Below are 18489 nucleotides of genomic sequence, written 5' to 3'. Positions count from 1 at the left end.
TGCCCATTCATCGCCATTTTACCTGTTGTTGTTGTCTTAGCGGATTAGCTGTTGTTGTCTTACCCATTGTTGTCTTAGCTAGCTCTCCCAATCAACACCTGTGATTGCTTTATGCCTCGCTTTGTCTCTCTCAAATGTCAATATGCCTTGTATACTGTTGTTTAGGATAGTTATCATTGTTTTAGTTTACTGCGGAGCCCCTAGTCCCACTCAACATGCCTCAGATACCTCCTTTGTCCACCTCCCACACATGCGGTGACCGCACCCAGCATAACTAGCGCGTCCAGAGATACAACCTCTCTTATCATCACTCAGTGCCTGGGTTTACCTCCACTGTACCCTCACCCCACCATACCCCTCTCTGTACATTATGCCCTGAATCTATTCTACCACAACTAGAAATCTGCTCCTTTTATTCTCTGTCCCCAACACACTAGACGACCAGTTTTGATAGCCTTTAGCCGTACCCTCATCCTACTCCCTCCTCTGTTCCTCGGGTGATATGGAGGTTAATCCAGGCCCTGCATGTCCCCAGGCACTCTCATTTGTTGACTTCTGTAACCGAAAAAGCCTTGGTTTCATGCATGTTAACATCAGAAGCCTCCTCCCTAAGTTTGTTTTACTCACTGCTTTAGCACACTCCGCCAACCCTGATGTCCTTGCCGTGTCTGAATCCTGGCTTAGGAAGGCCACCAAAAATTCTGAGATTTCCATACCCAACTACAACATTTTCTGTCAAGATAGAACTGCCAAGGGGAGGAGTTGCAACCTACTCCAGAGATAGCCTGCAAAGTTCTGTCATACTTTCCAAGTCTATGCCCAAACAGTTCGAGCTTTTAATTTTAAAAATGAATCTCTCCAGTCTCTCACTGTTGCCGCCTGTTATAGAGCTCCCTCTGCTCCCAGCTGTGCCCTGAACACCATATGTGAATTGATTGCCCCCCATCTATCTTCAGAGTTCATTCTGTTAGGTGACCTAAACTGGGATATGCTTAACACCCCGGCAGTCCTACAATCTAAACTAGTTGCCCTCAATCTCACACAAATTATCAAGGAACCCACCAGGTACAACCCTAAATCCGTAAACATGGGCACCCTCATAGATATTATCCTGACCAACTTGCCCTCCAAATACACCTCTGCTGTTTTCAATCAGGATCTCAGCAATTACTGCCTCATTGCCTGCATCCGCTATGGGTCCGCGGTCAAACGACCACCCCTCATCACTGTCAAACGATCCCTGAAACACTTGTGCGAGCAGGCCTTTCTAATCGACCTGGCCCGGGTATCCTGGAAGGATATTGACCTCATCCTGTCAGTCGAGGATCCCTGGTCGTTCTTTAAAAGTAATTTCCTCACCATCTTAAATAAGCATGCCCCTTTCAAAAAATGTAGAACTAAGAACAGATATAGCCCTTGGTTCACTCCAGACCTGACTGCCCTCGACCAGCACAAAAACATCCTGTGGCGGACTGCTCTAGCATCGAATAGTCCCCGCGATATGCAACTTTCAGGGAAGCCAGGAACCAATACACGCAGTCAGTCAGGAAAGCAAAGACCAGCTTTTTCAAACAGAAATTTGCATCCTGTAGCTCTAACTCCAAAACGTTTTGGGACACTTTAAAGTCCATGGAGAATAAGAGCACCTCCTCCCAGCTGCCCACTGCACTGAGGCTAGGTAACACTGTCACCACCGATAAATCTACGATAATCGATCATTTCAATAAGCATTTTTCTACGGCTGGCCATGCTTCACACCTGGCTACCCCTAGCCCGGGTCAACATCTCAGCACCCCCTGCAGCAGCTTGCCCAAACCCCCACCCCCGCTTCTTCACCCAAATCCAGTCAGCTGATGTTCTGAAAGAGCTGCAAAATCTGGACCCCTACAAATTAGCCGGGCTAGATAATCTGGACCCTTTCTTTCTAAAATGATCTGCTGAAATTGTTGCCACCCCTATTACTAGCCTGTTCAACCTCTCTTTCGTGTCGTCTGAGATTCCCAAAGATTGGAAAGCAGCTGCGGTCATCCCCCTCTTCAAAGGGGGGGACACTCTTGACCCAAACTGCTACGGACCTATATCTATCCTACCCTGCCTTTCTAAGATCTTCGAAAGCCAAGTCAACAAACAGATTACCGACCATTTTGAATCCCACCATACCTCCTCCGCTATGCAATCTGGTTTCAGAGCTGGTCATGGGTGCACCTCAGCCACGCTCAAGGTCCTAAACGATATCTTAACCGCCATCGATAAGAAACAATACTGTGCAGCCGTATTCATTGACCTGGCCAAGGCTTTCGACTCTGTCAATCACCACATCCTCATCGGCAGACTCGACAGCCTTGGTTTCTCAAATGATTGCCTCGCCTGGTTCACCAACTACTTTTCTGACAGAGTTCAGTGTGTCAAATCGGAGGGTCTGTTGTTCGGGCCTCTGGCAGTCTCTATGGGGGTGCCACAGGGTTCAATTCCTGGACTGACTCTCTTCTCTGTATACATCAATGATGTCGCTCTTGCTGCTGGTGAGTCTCTGATCCACCTCTACGCAGACGACACCATTCTGTATACTTCTGGCCCTTCTTTGGACACTGTGTTAACTACCCTCCAGGCGAGCTTCAATGCCATACAACTCTCCTTCCGTGGCCTCCAATTGCTCTTAAATACATACAAGTAAAACGAAATGCATGCTCTTCAACCGATCGCTGCCTGCACCTGCCCGCCTGTCCAACATCACTACTCTGGATGGCTCTGACTTAGAATATGTGGACAACTACAAATACCTAGGTGTCTGGTTAGACTGTAAACTCTCCTTCCAGACTCACATCAAACATCTCCAATCCAAAGTTAAATCTAGAATTGGCTTCCTATTCCGCAACAAAGCATCCTTCACTCATGCTGCCAAACATACCCTTGTATAACTGACCATCCTACCAATCCTTGACTTCGGTGATGTCATTTACATAATAGCCTCCAATACCCTACTCAATAAATTATCACAGTGCCACCCGTTTTGTCACCAAAGCCCCATATAATCAAATCAAATCAAATCAAATCAAATTTTATTAGTCACATACACATGGTTAGCAGATGTTAATGCGAGTGTAGCGAAATGCTTGTGCTTCTAGTTCCGACAATGCAGTAATAACCAACAAGTAATCTAACCTAACAATTCCACAACTACTACCTTATACACACACACAAGTGTAAAGGGATAAAGAATATGTACATAAAGATATATGAATGAGTGGTGGTACAGAACGGCATGGCAAGATGCAGTAGATGGTATAGAGTACGGTATATACATATGAGATGGGTACTGTAGGGTATGTAAACATAAAGTGGCATAGTTTAAAGTGGCTAGTGGTACATGTATTACATAAAGATGGCAAGATGCAGTAGATGATATAGAGTACAGTATATACATATGAGATGGGTAATGTAGGGTATGTAAACATTATATTAAGTGGCATTGTTTAAAGTGGCTAGTGGTACATTTTTACATAATTTCCATCAATTCCCATTTTTAAAGTGGCTGGAGTTGAGTCAGTATGTTGGCAGCGGCCGCTAAATGTTAGTGGTGGCTGTTTAACAGTCTGATGGCCTTGAGATAGAAGCTGTTTTTCAGTCTCTCGGTCCCTGCTTTGATGCACCTGTACTGACCTCGCCTTCTGGATGATAGCGGGGTGAACAGGCAGTGGCTTGGGTGGTTGTTGTCCTTGATGATCTTTATGGCCTTCCTGTGACATCGGGTGGTGTAGGTGTCCTGGAGGGCAGGTAGTTTGCCCCCGGTGATGCGTTCTGCAGACCTCACTACCCTCTGGAGAGCCTCACGGTTGTGGGCGGAGCAGTTGCCGTACCAGGCGGTGATACAGCCCGACAGGATGCTCTCGATTGTGCATCTGTAGAAGTTTGTGAGTGCTTTTGGTGACAAGCCGAATTTCTTCAGCCTCCTGAGGTTGAAGAGGCGCTGCTGCGCCTTCTTCACAACGCTGTCTGTGTGGGTGGACCAATTCAGTTTGTCCGTGATGTGTACACCGAGGAACTTAAAACTTTCCACCTTCTCCACTACTGACCCGTCGATGTGGATAGGGGGGTGCTCCCTCTGCTGTTTCCTGAAGTCCACAATCATCTCCTTTGTTTTGTTGACGTTGAGTGTGAGGTTATTTTCCTGACACCACACTCCGAGGGCCCTCACCTCCTCCCTGTAGGCCGTCTCGTCGTTGTTGGTAATCAAGCCTACCACTGTAGTGTCATCCGCAAACTTGATGATTGAGTTGGAGGCGTGCATGGCCACGCAGTCGTGGGTGAACAGGGAGTACAGGAGAGGGCTCAGAACGCACCCTTGTGGGGCCCCAGTGTTGAGGATCAGCGGGGTGGAGATGTTGTTACCTACCCTCACCACCTGGGGGCGGCCCGTCAGGAAGTCCAGGACCCAGTTGCACAGGGCGGGGTCGAGACCCAGGGTCTCGAGCTTGATGACGAGTTTGGAGGGTACTATGGTGTTAAATGCTGAGCTGTAATCGATGAACAGCATTCTCACATGGGTATTCCTCTTGTCCAGATGGGTTAGGGCAGTGTGCAGTGTGGTTGCGATTGCGTCGTCTGTGGACCTATTGGGTCGGTAAGCAAATTGGAGTGGGTCTAGGGTGTCCGGTAGGGTGGAGGTGATATGGTCCTTGACTAGTCTCTCAAAGCACTTCATGATGACGGAAGTGAGTGCTACGGGGCGGTAGTCGTTTAGCTCAGTTACCTTAGCTTTCTTGGGAACAGGAACAATGGTGGCCCTCTTGAAGCATGTGGGAACAGCAGACTGGGATAAGGATTGATTGAATATGTCCGTAAACACACCAGCCAGCTGGTCTGCGCATGCTCTGAGGACGCGGCTGGGAATGCCGTCTGGGCCTGCAGCCTTGCGAGGGTTAACACGTTTAAATGTTTTACTCACCTCGGCTGCAGTGAAGGAGAGCCCGCAGGTTTTGGTAGGGGGCCGTGTCAGTGGCACTGTATTGTCCTCAAAGCGGGCAAAAAAGTTGTTTAGCCTGTCTAGGAGCAAGACATCCTGGTCCGCGACGGGGCTGGTTTTCTTTTTGTAATCCGTGATTGACTGTAGACCCTGCCACATACCTCTTGTGTCTGAGCTGTTGAATTGCGACTCGATTTTGTCTCTGTACTGGGACTTAGCCTGTTTGATTGCCTTGCGGAGAGAATAGCTACACTGTTTGTATTCGGTCATGCTTCCGGTCACCTTGCCCTGGTTAAAAGCAGTGGTTCGCGCTTTCAGTTTCACGCGAATGCTGCCGTCAATCCACGGTTTCTGGTTTGGGAATGTTTTAATCGTTGCTGTGGGTACGACATCGTCAATGCACTTCCTAATGAACTCGCTCACCGAATCAGCATATTCGTCAATATTGTTGTTGGACGCAATGCGGAACATATTCCAATCCGCGTGATCGAAGCAGTCTTGAAGCGTGGATTCAGATTGGTCGGACCAGCGTTGAACAGACCTGAGCGCGGGAGCTTGTTGTTTGAGTTTCTGTTTGTAGGCTGGAATCAACAAAATGGAGTCGTGGTCAGCTTTTCCGAAAGGGGGGCGGGGGAGGGCCTTATGTGCGTCGCGGAAATTAGTATAACAATGATCTAGGGTTTTTCCAGCCCTGGTAGCACAATCGATATGCTGATAGAATTTAGGGAGTTTTGTTTTTAGATTAGCCTTGTTAAAATCCCCAGCTACGATGAATGCAGCCTCAGGGTGTGTGGTTTCCAGTTTACAAAGAGTCAGATAAAGTTCGTTCAGGGCCATCGATGTGTCTGCTTGGGGGGGAATATATACGGCTGTGATTATGATTGAAGAGAATTCCCTTGGTAGATAATGCGGTCGACATTTGATTGTGAGGAGTTCTAGATCAGGTGAACAGAATGACTTGAGTTCCTGTGTGTTGTTATGATGATCACACCACGTCTCGTTAATCATAAGGCATACCCCCCCGCCCCTCTTCTTACCGGAAAGATGTTTGTTTCTGTCGGCGCGATGCATGAAGAAACCAGCTGGCTGCACCGACTCCGTTAGCGTCTCTTGAGTTAGCCATGTTTCCGTGAAGCAGAGCACGTTGCAATCCCTGATGTCTCTCTGGAATGCTACCCGTGCTCGGATTTCGTCAACCTTATTGTCAAGAGACTGGACATTGGCGAGTAGTATGCTAGGGAGTGGAGCGCGATGTGCCCGTCTCCGAAGCCTGACCACGAGACCGCCTCGTTTGCGCCTTTTTCGGCGTCGCACAGGGTCGCCGGCTGGGATCAGATCCATTGTATTGGGTGGAAGGCAAAACACTGGATCCGTTTCGGGAAAGTCATATTCCTGGTAGGAACGATGATGAGTTGACGTTAATCGTATATTCAGTAGTTCCTCCCGACTGTATGTAATGAAACCTAAGATTACCTGGGGTACCGATGTAAGAAATAACACATGAAAAAACAAAATACTGCATATTTTCCAAGGAACGCGAAGCGAGGCGGCCATCTCTTTTCGGCGCCGGAAGTTGGATACTACCCACCACTGCGACCTGAACACTCTCGTTGGCTGGCCCTCGCTTCATACTCGTCGCCAAACCCACTGGCTCCAGGTCATCTACAAGACCCTGCTAGGTAAAGTCCCCCCTTATCTCAGCTCGCTGGTCACCATAGCAGCACCCACCTGTAGCACGCGCTCCAGCTGGTATATCTCTCTGGTCACCCCCAAAACCAACTCTTCCTTTGGCCGCCTCTCCTTCCAGTTCTCTGCTGCTAATGACTGGAACAAACTACAAAAATCTCTGAAACTGGAAACACTTATCTCCCCCACTAGCTTTAAGCACCAGCTATCAGATCAGCTCATAGATTACTGCACCTGTACATAGCCCATCTATAATTTAGCCCAAACAACTACCTCTTTCCCTACTGTATTTATTTATTTATTTATTTATTTATTTTGCTCCTTTGCACCCCATTATTTCTATCTCTACTTCGCACATTCTTCCACTGCAAATCAACCATTCCAGTGTTTTACTTGCTATATTGTATTTACTTCGCCACCATGGCCTTTTTTTTGCCTTCACCTCCCTTATCTCACCTCACTTGCTCACATTGTATATAGACTTATTCTTCTACTGTTTTATTGACTGTATGTTTGTTTTACTCCATGTGTAACTCTGTGTTGTTGTATGTGTCGAACTGCTTTGCTTTATCTTGGCCAGGTCGCAATTGTAAATGAGAACGTGTTCTCAACTTGCCTACCTGGTTAAATAAAGGTGAAATAAATACATTTTTATTTTCATTCGTTTTGGGTAGAATGTCCTTTTAAAAAAGTCACCAGAACTGAGCTTCTCAATTATCCCGGGGAGGACACTGGACTGACCCCCTAAACAAGGTGACTGGAATTGGTCAAACTCGCAGTTTGGTTCATATACAAAATGATCCTCTTTCCCTAAAAGCATGATGGTCATGACTAGTTTTTACATGAAAGGGGAAGTTAACTTGGCACCGCAGACAATCGAGCTGAGATCGATTTATGTTTCAGTCATGGGATTATTTTTTGCTTTAACACATGTCTTCGTGAGGGTTTTTTGCTCTTAATCATCCATTGGTCAGGGGTCCATACTAGAAAAGCATTACAGAGTCAATGTGTCCTTTCTGTTTCCATTAATTGTATTGCAACTCGGGCTGTCCCCGACTAAAATAAATCTTGGCCAAGAGTCGTCTGTTCTTACAGTCCAAATTTTAAAAAGTGTATTTTTCCATATACAGTATAGACACATCCTATGTGTTTTATTCAAATCAATTATATGCACTGAGCTTGTCTGATGCTTTAAGCGAACATGTTTGATGAAATAATTAAGACACACAAATGATTAGAGGGAGTCCGACGGCAATTGATTTGATTGCCCGGCGTGGCTCAGACTTGCTGGACAGTTATAAAAAATTCAAAAAGACTGTGACTGTGTGACAAGCACCTGTTGTCTCTCTCTCCTCCCTGCTGCAGCGACCAGCACAGAACATCAACAGTGTGTATCGCGCTGTCCGTGTTTCTGAAGCTGCAACATAATTACAGCCATTTCTGACTGTAGTTATGTTACCGACATCCCTAATGTGTTAAGGGAAAAGCATTCCCTCGACCCTTGCATTCTTTACGTGATACATGTATGCATCGCATGCACGTGACCAATAGGGCCTGACCTATAGTGTATCATAGTAACATCAATAAATTGGTTATAACAACCTCTGAACACCGTAACACGTAACAGCAAAATGGATGCAGAGGATGTGACAAACTCAAAACGGGGGGAATGTTTACTGATTGCTCTGGAGGTAAAAGTGAAGTCAGATGTGCGAAATAAAACCAGTTGTGGAAAATACCAGAGATCAAGAAAAAGAAGGTAAGGAGCAAGTGCTATGTGAATTTTATGTGTGCTGGTAGATTTCAATATAATTTCTCTGACCATTTGGAACAATGTAAACAACACTAAATAAATTCTAAACATACCAGAGTCTGTAAGGTTGTATTTTTTTAAAACCCATTATTACAGCAAAGACTAAAGTCCCATTAATTTGTGAATACAATTTCCGAAACGGAAAGCTTTAGGTCTATTTATTGTTTATGTTAATTATTCAATGGTCGCTTTATAATTTTATTTTAAAACTAAAATGCTTGATTGCATTTCAAATCATGAATGACTCGTATGCTGTGTGATGACATGAACGAACAGATGATTGATTGATACAGTAGCCTATATACAGTGCATTCGGAAAGTATTCAGACCCCTTTCCTATATTTTGTTACTTTACAGTAAACTTTTTCCCTCATCAATCTACACACACTACCCCATAATGACAAGGCGAAAACATGTTTTTAGATTTTTTTTGCAAGTTTCTTCAAAATAAAAAACAGACCTTATTTACTTAAGTATTCAGACCTTTTGCTATGAGACTCGAAATTGAACTCAGGTGCATTCTGTTTCCGTTGATCATCCTTGAGATGTTTCTAGGACTTGATTTGAGTCCACCTGTTATAAATTATATTGATCAGACATGATTTGGAAAGGCACACACCTGTCTATATAAGGTCCCACAGTTGACAGTGCAAATCAGTGCAAAAACCAAGCAATGTGGTCGAAGGAATTGTCCGTAGAGCTCCAAGACAAGATTGTATCGAGGCATAGATGGGGAAGAGTACCAAAAAGGGTACCAAAAAATGTCTGCAGCTTTGAAGGTCCTCAAGAACACAGTGGCCTCCATCATTCTTAAATGGAAGAAGTTTGGAACCACCAAGACTTCCTAGAGCTGGCCGCCCGGCCAAACGGAGTAATCGGGGGGGGTTGGTCAGGGAACCCGATGGTCACTCTGACAGAGCTCCAGAGTTCCTCTATAGAGATGGGAGAACCTTCCAAAAGGATGACCATCGGGGGAACAGCACTCCACCAATCAGGCCTTAATGCTAGAGTGGCCAGACGGAAGCCACTCCTCAGTAAAAGCACATGACAGCCCACTTGGAGTTTGCCAAAAGGCACCTAAAGTACTCCCAGACCATGAGAAACAAGATTCTCTGGTCTGATGAAACCAAGATTGAACTCTTTGGCCTGAATGCCAAGCATCACGTCTGGAGGAAACCTGGCAACATGCCTACGGTGAAGCATGATGCTGGTGGTGGCACTCAGGACCTCAGACTGGGGCGAAGGTTCACCTTCCAACAGGACAACGACCATAAGCACACAGCCAAGACAATGCAGGATTGGCTTCGGGACAAGTCTCTGAATGTCCTTCATTGGCCCAGCCAAAGCCCGCCTTGAACCCGATGGAACATCTCCGGAAAGACCTGAAAATAGCTGTGTAGCTATGCTCCCCATCCAATCTGACAGAGCTTGAGAGGATCTGCAAAGAAGAATGGGAGAAACTCCCCAAATACAGGTGTGCCAAGCTTGTAGCGTCATACCCAATAGGACTTGAGGCTGCTTCAACAAAGTACTGAATAAAGAGTCTGAATACTTTAAAAAATGCTTTTTTTAAATTTTTTACTAGCAAACATTTCTAAAAACCTGTTTACTTTGTCATTATGGGGTACTGTGTATAAGTTGATGAGGGGGGGAAAAAACAATGGTCAATTTTCGAATAAAGCTGTAACCTAACAAAATGTGGAAAATGAGGTCTGAATACTTGCCGAATGGCCTGTAATTATTGAAATATAGGCCTACAGTGCCTTCGGGAGACCCCTTAACTTTATCCACATTTTGTTACGTTACAGCCTTATTCTAAAATGGATTAAATAAGATGTTTTTTTCTCAGCAATCTACACACAATTCCCCATAATGACAAAGTGAAAATAGGTTTTTAGACATTTTTGCTAATTTATCTAAAAGAAAAAACTGAAAACCCTTATTTACATACAGTCAAAAGTTTGGACACACCTTCTCATTCAAGGGTTTTCCTTTATTTTTACTGTTTTTTACATTGTAGAATAATAATGAAGACAAACTATGAAATAACATACAGTATATCACAAAAGTGAGTACACCCCTCACATTTTTGTAAATATTTGAGTATATATTTTCATGTGACAACACTGAAGAAATGACACTTTGCTACAATGTAAAGTAGTGAGTGTACAGCTTGTATAACAGTGTAAATTTGCTGTCCCCTCAAAATAACTCAACACACAGCCATTAATGTCTAAACCGCTGGCAACAAATTGAGTACACCCCTAAGTGAAAATGTCCAAATTGGGCCCAATTAGCCATTTTCCCTCCCCGGTGTCATGTGACTCGTTAGCGTTACAAGGTCTCAGGTGTGAATGGGGAGCAGGTGTGTTAAGTTTGGTGTCATCGCTCTCACACTCCCTCATACTGACTGGTCACTGGAAGTTCAACATGGCACCTCATGGCAAAGAACTCTCTGAGGATCTGAAAAAAAAGAATTGTTGCTCTACATAAAGATGGCCTGGGCTATAAGAAGATTGCCAAGACCCTGAAACTGCCAAGACCGCTGTATGGCCAAGACCATACAGCGGTTTAACTGGACAGGTTCCACTCAGAACAGGCCTCTCCATGGTCGACCAAAGAAGTTGAGTACACATGCTCAGCGTCATATCCAGAGGTTGTCTTTGGGAAATAGACGTATGAGTGCTGCCAGCATTGCTGCAGAGGTTGAAGGGGTGGGGGGTCAGCCTGTCAGTGCTCAGACCATACGGCGTACACTGCATCAAATTGGTCTGCATGGCTGTCGTCCCAGAAGGAAGCCTCTTCTAAAGTTGATGCACAAGAAAGCCCGCAAACAGTTTGCTGAAGACGAGCAGACTAAGGACATGGATTACTGGAACCATGTCCTGTGGTCTGATGATACCAAGATAAACTTATTTGGTTTAGATGGTGTCAAGCTTGTGTGGCGGCAACCAGGTGAGGAGTACAAAGACAAGTGTGTCTTGCCTACAGTCAAGCATGGTGGTGGGAGTGTCATGGTCTGGGGCTGCATGAGTGCTGCCGGCACTGGGGAGCTACAGTTCATTGAGGGAACCATGAATGCCAACATGTACTGTGACATACTGAAGCAGAGCATGATCCCCTCCCTTCGGAGACTGGGCCGCAGGGCAGTATTCCAACATGATAACGACCCCAAACACACCTCCAAGACGACCACTGCCTTGCTAAAGAAGCTGAGGGTAAAGGTGATGGACTGGCCAAGCATGTCTACAGACCTAAACCCTATTGAGCATCTGTGGGGCATCCTCAAACGGAAGGTGGAGGAGTGCAAGGTCTCTAACATCCACCAGCTCCGTGATGTCGTCATGGAGTGGAAGAGGACTCCAGTGGCAACCTGTGAAGCTCTGGTGAACTCCATGCCCAAGAGGGTTAAGGCAGTGCTGGAAAATGATGGTGGCCACACAAAATATTGACACTTTGGGCCCAATTTGGACATTTTCACTTAGGGGTGTACTCACTTATGTTGCCAGCGGTTTAGACATTAATGGCTGTGTGTTGAGTTATTTTGAGGGGACAGCAAATTTACACTGTTATACAAGCTGTACACTCACTACTTTACATTGTAGCAAAGTGTCATTTCTTCAGTGTTGTCACATGAAAATATATACTCAAATATTTACAAAAATGTGAGGGGTGTACTCACTTTTGTGATATACTGTATATGGAATCATTTAGTAACCAACAAATCTAAACATATTTTAGATTCTTCAAAGTAGCCACCTTTTGCCTTGATTGCAGCTTTGCACACATTCTTTCAACCAGCTTCACCTGGAATGCTTTTCCAACTGTCTTGAAGGAGTTCCCACATATGCTGAGCACTTGTTGGCTGCTATTCCTTCACTCTGCCGTCCAACTCATTCCAAACCATTTCAATTGGGTCGGGTGATTGTGGAGGCCAGGTCATCAGATGCAGCACTCCATCACTCTCCTTCTTGCTAAAATAGCCCTTACACAGCCTGGAGGTGTGTTGGGTCATTGTCCTGTTAAAAAATAAATTATATTCCCACTAAGCGCAAACCAGTTGGGGTGGCGTATTGCTGCAGAATGCTGTGGTAGCCATACTGGTTAAGTTTGCCTTGAATTCTAAATAAATCACTGACGGTGTCACCAGCAAAGCACCATCACACCACCACCTCCATGCTTCACGATGGGAACCACACATGCAGAGATCATCCGTTCACCTACACTGCTTCTCACAAAGACACCGCCGTTAGAACCAAAAATCTCAGATTTGGACTCATCAGACCAACGGACAGATTTCCACCAGTCTAATGTCCATTGCTCGTGTTTCTTGGCCCAAGCAAATCTCTTCTTATTGATGTCCTTTAGCTGTGGTTTCACTATCCAACGCGGTAGAAAGCTCATTTGTTATAAGATAATATAATTTTTTATTCATGTTGCGGCATGGACTGTGCCATCCCCACAGCCTCCGCAATGGATCAGTCCACAGGTGTCTTGTACACCATGATTTTTTTTGCTACTTCTCAACTAAAGAAATCTCGGTCGACCAATTCACTTTGCAACCCAATTCACCTGGTAAAATAAGGAATAAATTAAGTAAAAACCTATGTTAGCTTGGATATAGCATGTGATAAGTAGTGTTTGTTTTTTTATCTAAAAGACTGATTCTCAAGCAAGAGGGTACTTGACTGAAGTAGTTTGATATGGTGGTAGTTATGGTGCAGAGATCCACTGTGTTGATTGGGAATGTGAAGATGGCCGTAACGGGGAACATAGGCCAAATCCATCTCACAACGTCTGTATAAATATATAGAGACAATTGCTGCTCTCATACTAACAGCAGCACCATAGGGACAGTCTGTTGACATACATGTGCATATACTAACAGGGCCTCTGAGCTTCAGGGTTAGCGGGTCAGTGTTATAGCTGGGCTGGCACTGGAGATTGAATGGCTTAGATTGATGTCCATCCCCAAACTACCATCTATTGTGTCTAGGAAGTTTTTCCCAAGCCCAAAGCCAGGATTTTTTTCTGTTGACAAACATGGGATTTTAACAATAATAAACTGCGTAATGTATAGGCCAGGGGCCTGTTGCACAAAAGTAGAATTAAGACATCCGGGATAAATGACTCAGCTGAGCTCAATGAAGCCAAAACATGTGCGTCCAGGCTTAATTGGTTGCACAAAGACCAAGCCAGGATGAGCAGACACGGATTCATTAAGCCAGGTGAAACCAATCCTGGATAGGTGCGCGCTCACGGCTCACTCAAATAGACCCCGCCACAGATCACAGATTAACTGATTTACCATGGCAACTAGAGCCGCGTACTTTTCCCCGTCGGAAGCACAAATCCTCATGGAGGCATACGAGGAGGTAAAAGATATAATTAAGAAGAAAGGCAACACCGCCACAGTGATAAAGCAAAGAGAAAAAGCGTGGCAAAGTATTGCAGACCGCCTGAATGCGTAAGTAGTGCACAATTACACACTCACCGCTCCGCTGAAACATCACAATTACAATTCAAATATTTAATTCACATCTCCAAAAATGCAGTTGTACTGTAATTATGAAACGGTTAAATTTTTAATTGAAATGCACTGCAGATATGAGTGAAATTGTGTAAAGTAACTCCATCACACTGTATAAAGCTATGATACATTTTTTGATATTTTTACTGAAAACAAGACAAAAATACCAAGTAATTTTTTGCAGTGTGACTCCATTAAATGTGTGTGTGTGTGTGTGTGTGTAGATTAAACATGAACGGGCCAAAACGGACATGGCAGCAGGTCAAAATCAAATACAAGAACATTCTGCAGAATGGTATGGTCCCTGACTAATATTTAACAAAGCACAAGCATATATTGTACCCAGAAGGTGCCTGCTCACACATTGTCTGTACTGTTTTAGCAGTGAAAAAGAATACCCACAGACAAGGCACGGGTGGTGGGTCACCAAAGGCTGACCTTACCCCAGCAGAGGACATGGCCTTGGAGCTAAATAAAGGCAGGCCTGTCTTAGAGGGGATCCCTGGGGGGAAAGAGACGAGCATAGGTTCCTCCCAAGATGCCACCCGCTTCATTCAAGGTATGTCCTTCCATCTCTACATGGGATACAACCACATTCATATTGAATCAATTTGGACTGTCTGACTTTGGTTTACCTATTGCCTTGCAGTGTCTGGCAGCACTGTGTTCCTGTTAGAGCCACCAGCACAAGCACCAGACGATGCTGATCCAGTGAGTACTCCATCAAAGGCATACTGTAGGCCTGGCATGTCTTGTCTACTAGCTTCAATATGAATCCGATTAAATGTGATAGGGTGAAGGCCCCAGTGCAGCAGCAACAGCACATGATGGAGACGATGATGAGGAGGAGACCATCTCTCTGGATTCCAGAAGGCATGAGGTATCATGTTAAGACTGTGAAAGTACTATTTACTCTACAATGGTGAGGAGTCCTCATCAAAATCAAAAAATCTAATTTCTTTTACAGGACCCAGATGCTATACAGTGGGAAAACCAGCCTGGCAACATAGTGCGTATTAATAAAAGGACACCACATCCTGCCAAATTCCAGCTGCGCTAATTGTATTGTGTTCACAGAGCTCACAAGCTATCAGAAAGTTGTATGGCAACCACCTCCGGCGCCAAATAGAACTGGCAGACATAGACATTCAGTACAAGAAGAAAAAGATGGAAAATCTTGCACTGGAGTCCGAAATAAAAAAGAGGACAATTAGGAAACTGGACCTTGAAATAAAAAAACTTGAGAGGGAGGTGAGATATGCCTTCAATGTACACTGTATGCTAACTGTAACACAAATGTATTAATCATTATTTTTCTTTCCTCCCCCAGCTCCAAGAAGATGACACAGCTCAAAATAAAAATTAGGTATATTCTCGTAAAGTCAAGTGAGCCATGACATATGAGCTCTTATTGTGAGCACACAGGACGGTGGCATCTTTCTAAGGTTTTTTTTATTTTCCCAGCAATCAGTACAACCAAGTCATCGTTATAAGGCATCGCCCTCTTTTGCCCACCCCCCCAGCACCAGGTGTGGCCACTAGCCTATATGAAGGCCCAAAATTGTGTGTTCCTTTCTGCTCTGACAATGGCATGCCCATTCGTGCGAGATGTGGTGGATGAAGAAGCACTTGTGCTGAGGAGAGCCTTCAGGCGAGAAAGGGTCTTCAGGGACCGGTTGGACCCACTGGCCTTCCCTGATGACCATCTATATGAAAGATACAGATTTTCTGCAGATGGCATCAGGTATCTATGCAGACTACTGGGTCCCAGGATTAAGCACCGCACTGCACGGAGCCATGCACTGAGTGTGGAGCAAATGGTTTGTGTGGCCTTGCGCTTTTTTGCTAGTGGAGCCTTCCTGTACTCAGTGGGGGATGCAGAACAGCTGAACAAGGCCACAATTTGCCGCACAATAAGGAGTGTGTGTCTGGCTATCAAAGCATTAGCAGATGTCTTCATCTCCTTCCCTGGCCACAGAAGACTCTGTGACATCAAAGAGGAGTTCTATAGGATTGCAGGTAAGAGGATCTACAAATTACAGGACAACTGTTAACACATAGTAGGATACTCATTACTTTGTGTGACAGGTTTCCCCAATGTCATTGGTGCAGTGGACTGCACACACATAAGGATAAAAGCCCCCTCAGGTGCCCATGAGGCCGATTTTGTGAATAGGAAATCCTTTCACAGCATTAATGTTCAGGTGAACATAACTTTTTGATATTGTCCATTGACGAACACTCTGCATTGCCAGTGATGTGCATTGATTGGTGTAATATTCCTCATCTTATGATTTCAGATGGTCTGCAATGCTGACTGTGTGATCAGCAATGTTGTGGCAAAATGGCCTGGCTCAGTCCATGACTCCAGAGTCTTTCGGGCCTCTGAAATCTATCAGTGCCTATCACAAGGTAAGCCACACAACCCCTATTTATAACCATCATGGCTGTGTCAAGAATATCACTGTGTTTATGAGGTAGTAATGATGAGATTTTGTGTTGACAGGTGAATTCTCTGGTGTGTTGCTGGGAGACAGGGGGTATGGCTGCCAGCCTTTTCTCCTGACACCTTTCACAGACCCCCAGGAAGCACAGCAGGCCTACAACCATGCCCATGCCAGGACCAGGGCCAGAGTTGAAATGACCTTTGGCCTCCTGAAGGCACGCTTTCACTGCCTTCACAAATTAAGGGTCAGCCCTGTTAGGGCATGTGATATTACTGTGGCTTGTGCTGTCCTCCACAATGTGGCCTGCCTGAGGAAGGAGAGGGCCCCCAGAGTGCCACCAGCCATGGACTGGGACAATCCGGCCATCTTCCCTGATGACGACAGTGGTCGGCTGCTGAGGGACCAATATGTGTTGAATTATTTTAGTTAATATGTGTGCTTTCAATTTTGGTTAAATATGTCCTGTGGTGGCAGAGGAATTTGGTTTTTTTTGGGTTCGTTTTTTGACGAATTTGGCCTCTTATGATGTTTGTGCGGTATACTGTGTGTAATACAAGGCTGCAGGGAGGCTACTGCATCCATTCATTTGTCTGTTCAGTTGATGTGTATGGATTTGTCCTGCATTTATTTTAGTGTGCAGACATGCAGGGTGTGTTATATACAGACCTTTGAATGTGTATGTATCATTTTGTATAATATGCTTGGATTCTGTGCTTTCCATCTTGTAGAGTCACTGTGACTTCAGTTTCGAAAGGAGCTGATGGTTTACCTGCTTTGTTTTGTCCTTATTCAATAAAGGAACATAATGTTACACATTGTGTTTTTATATTCATATGGAATGTGTATTTGTTTATATGACAGAGTACTAGGGCCACACTGAAGAAAAAGGATAAAGTCATAAATTTATGAGGCTGGTTCTTTCTGCAGAAAAGCTACATATTGTTTTTACAGTTTTGATACTTATGACAATGTGATACTTAATATTCTGGCACATCAGCATGTCTTTGTTTATGAAACCATACTGAAGTACAATTTCACGAAATGCCCCACATCTGTCATTTTAACAACTGTCCTCCTTTAAAACAACTGGTTACAATATTATGACTTGTGTTTTTTTCCCCTCTGTGGCCCTAATATTCTATCATTTTATATATAGCCTTATAGTCTATGGGAAACTGTAAATTATCTAATGATAGCAACATCATCTAAAAATCATTTTTTATCCAAAATCATTGAAATTAATGATCACAAACGTTTAAATAATAACAGTGGGTCTAGTTATATGTGATAACAATGTATAGTGAGCAGTGAAATAACTATTGGTTTCCATTTGTGGTGACTGCTGACTGACATTAGGGATGAGATTAAATAGATCCTGGAATTTAGCCTGGTCTGGAGCAGGCTAGCTCCACAGAATAAATCTCCATGGTAATTTATACCATAACATATCCTCCTGCCCCCTATCCATCTTTAGTGCAACCGGATTACGGATCAATTGAGCCAGGATCACCAAGATATCCTGGCTTAATCCCTTATCCTAGTTTTGTGCAACAGGCCCCAGGTCTGTAATAATTGCCTTCAAAACATCTTATTTAATTGCATATAATTGAATAAATATTCTCTGAAGTGTCCTGTTGTCTTAAGTGTAGTTTCCCTAGATGTCCACATGGTGGCACCGTTGGCTTTGGGATGTTGTGAAACTTTCTAGGAGACTATTGTTATGAATTTGTATTTATTTTTATTTAACCTTCATTTAACTAGGCAAGTCAGTTAAGAACAAATTCTTATTTACAATGACGGCCTATACCAGCCAAACCTGGATGACGCTGGGCCAATTATGTGCCGCCCTATTATTGGATTCCCAATCACGGCCGTTTTGTGATACAGCCTGGATTCAGGGTGTCTGTAGTGACTCCTCAAGCACTGAGATGCAGTGCCTTAGACCGCTGCATCTCAGTTGATGAGACTGAAGAGTTGGGAGTTATAGTGGTGGTCTATTCCTGTGTTTGATCATACACCGGAAGCGGAAATATATTTGATATAAGAAACG

The 18489-nt window shown here is 44.5% G+C and overlaps 1 protein-coding gene across 4 annotated transcripts; it reads left to right on the top strand.

Annotated features, from left to right (window-relative positions):
- Positions 1-13545: 13545 nt before the first annotated feature.
- LOC139574001 (myb/SANT-like DNA-binding domain-containing protein 4) lies at positions 13546-17271 on the top strand. Of its 4 annotated transcripts, XM_071398071.1 has the most exons (11): positions 13546-13929; positions 14217-14287; positions 14375-14551; positions 14642-14703; positions 14786-14872; positions 14960-15001; positions 15070-15243; positions 15323-15358; positions 15457-16011; positions 16293-16404; positions 16499-17271. In XM_071398071.1, exons 1-8 carry the CDS (start codon positions 13772-13774, stop codon positions 15356-15358), a joined length of 807 nt encoding a protein of 268 aa, XP_071254172.1. In that variant the 5' UTR covers positions 13546-13771; the 3' UTR covers positions 15457-16011; positions 16293-16404; positions 16499-17271. The 4 variants fall into 4 exon arrangements, with proteins under 4 accessions (XP_071254172.1, XP_071254170.1, XP_071254169.1 ...); XM_071398069.1 differs by having other exon boundaries at positions 15070-15358; XM_071398068.1 differs by having other exon boundaries at positions 15070-16011.
- Positions 17272-18489: the final 1218 nt, after the last annotated feature.

This window comes from Salvelinus alpinus, chromosome 4 (genome assembly GCF_045679555.1).
Source record: "Salvelinus alpinus chromosome 4, SLU_Salpinus.1, whole genome shotgun sequence".
Taxonomy (NCBI): Eukaryota; Metazoa; Chordata; class Actinopteri; order Salmoniformes; family Salmonidae; genus Salvelinus; species Salvelinus alpinus.
Note: the sequence above shows the minus strand (reverse complement) of the source record. Positions and strands in the feature narration are given on the sequence as shown.

Bases quoted from the DNA above. Each gene is read 5' to 3' on its own strand.
- LOC139574001 (XM_071398069.1), top strand. From the start codon at position 13,772: ATGGCAACTAGAGCCGCGTACTTTTCCCCGTCGGAAGCACAAATCCTC. The intron at 14,704-14,785 runs GTGAGTACTCCA...TAAATGTGATAG, and splicing joins CACCAGACGATGCTGATCCA to GGTGAAGGCCCCAGTGCAGC. The intron at 14,873-14,959 runs GTATCATGTTAA...TTTCTTTTACAG, and splicing joins TGGATTCCAGAAGGCATGAG to GACCCAGATGCTATACAGTG.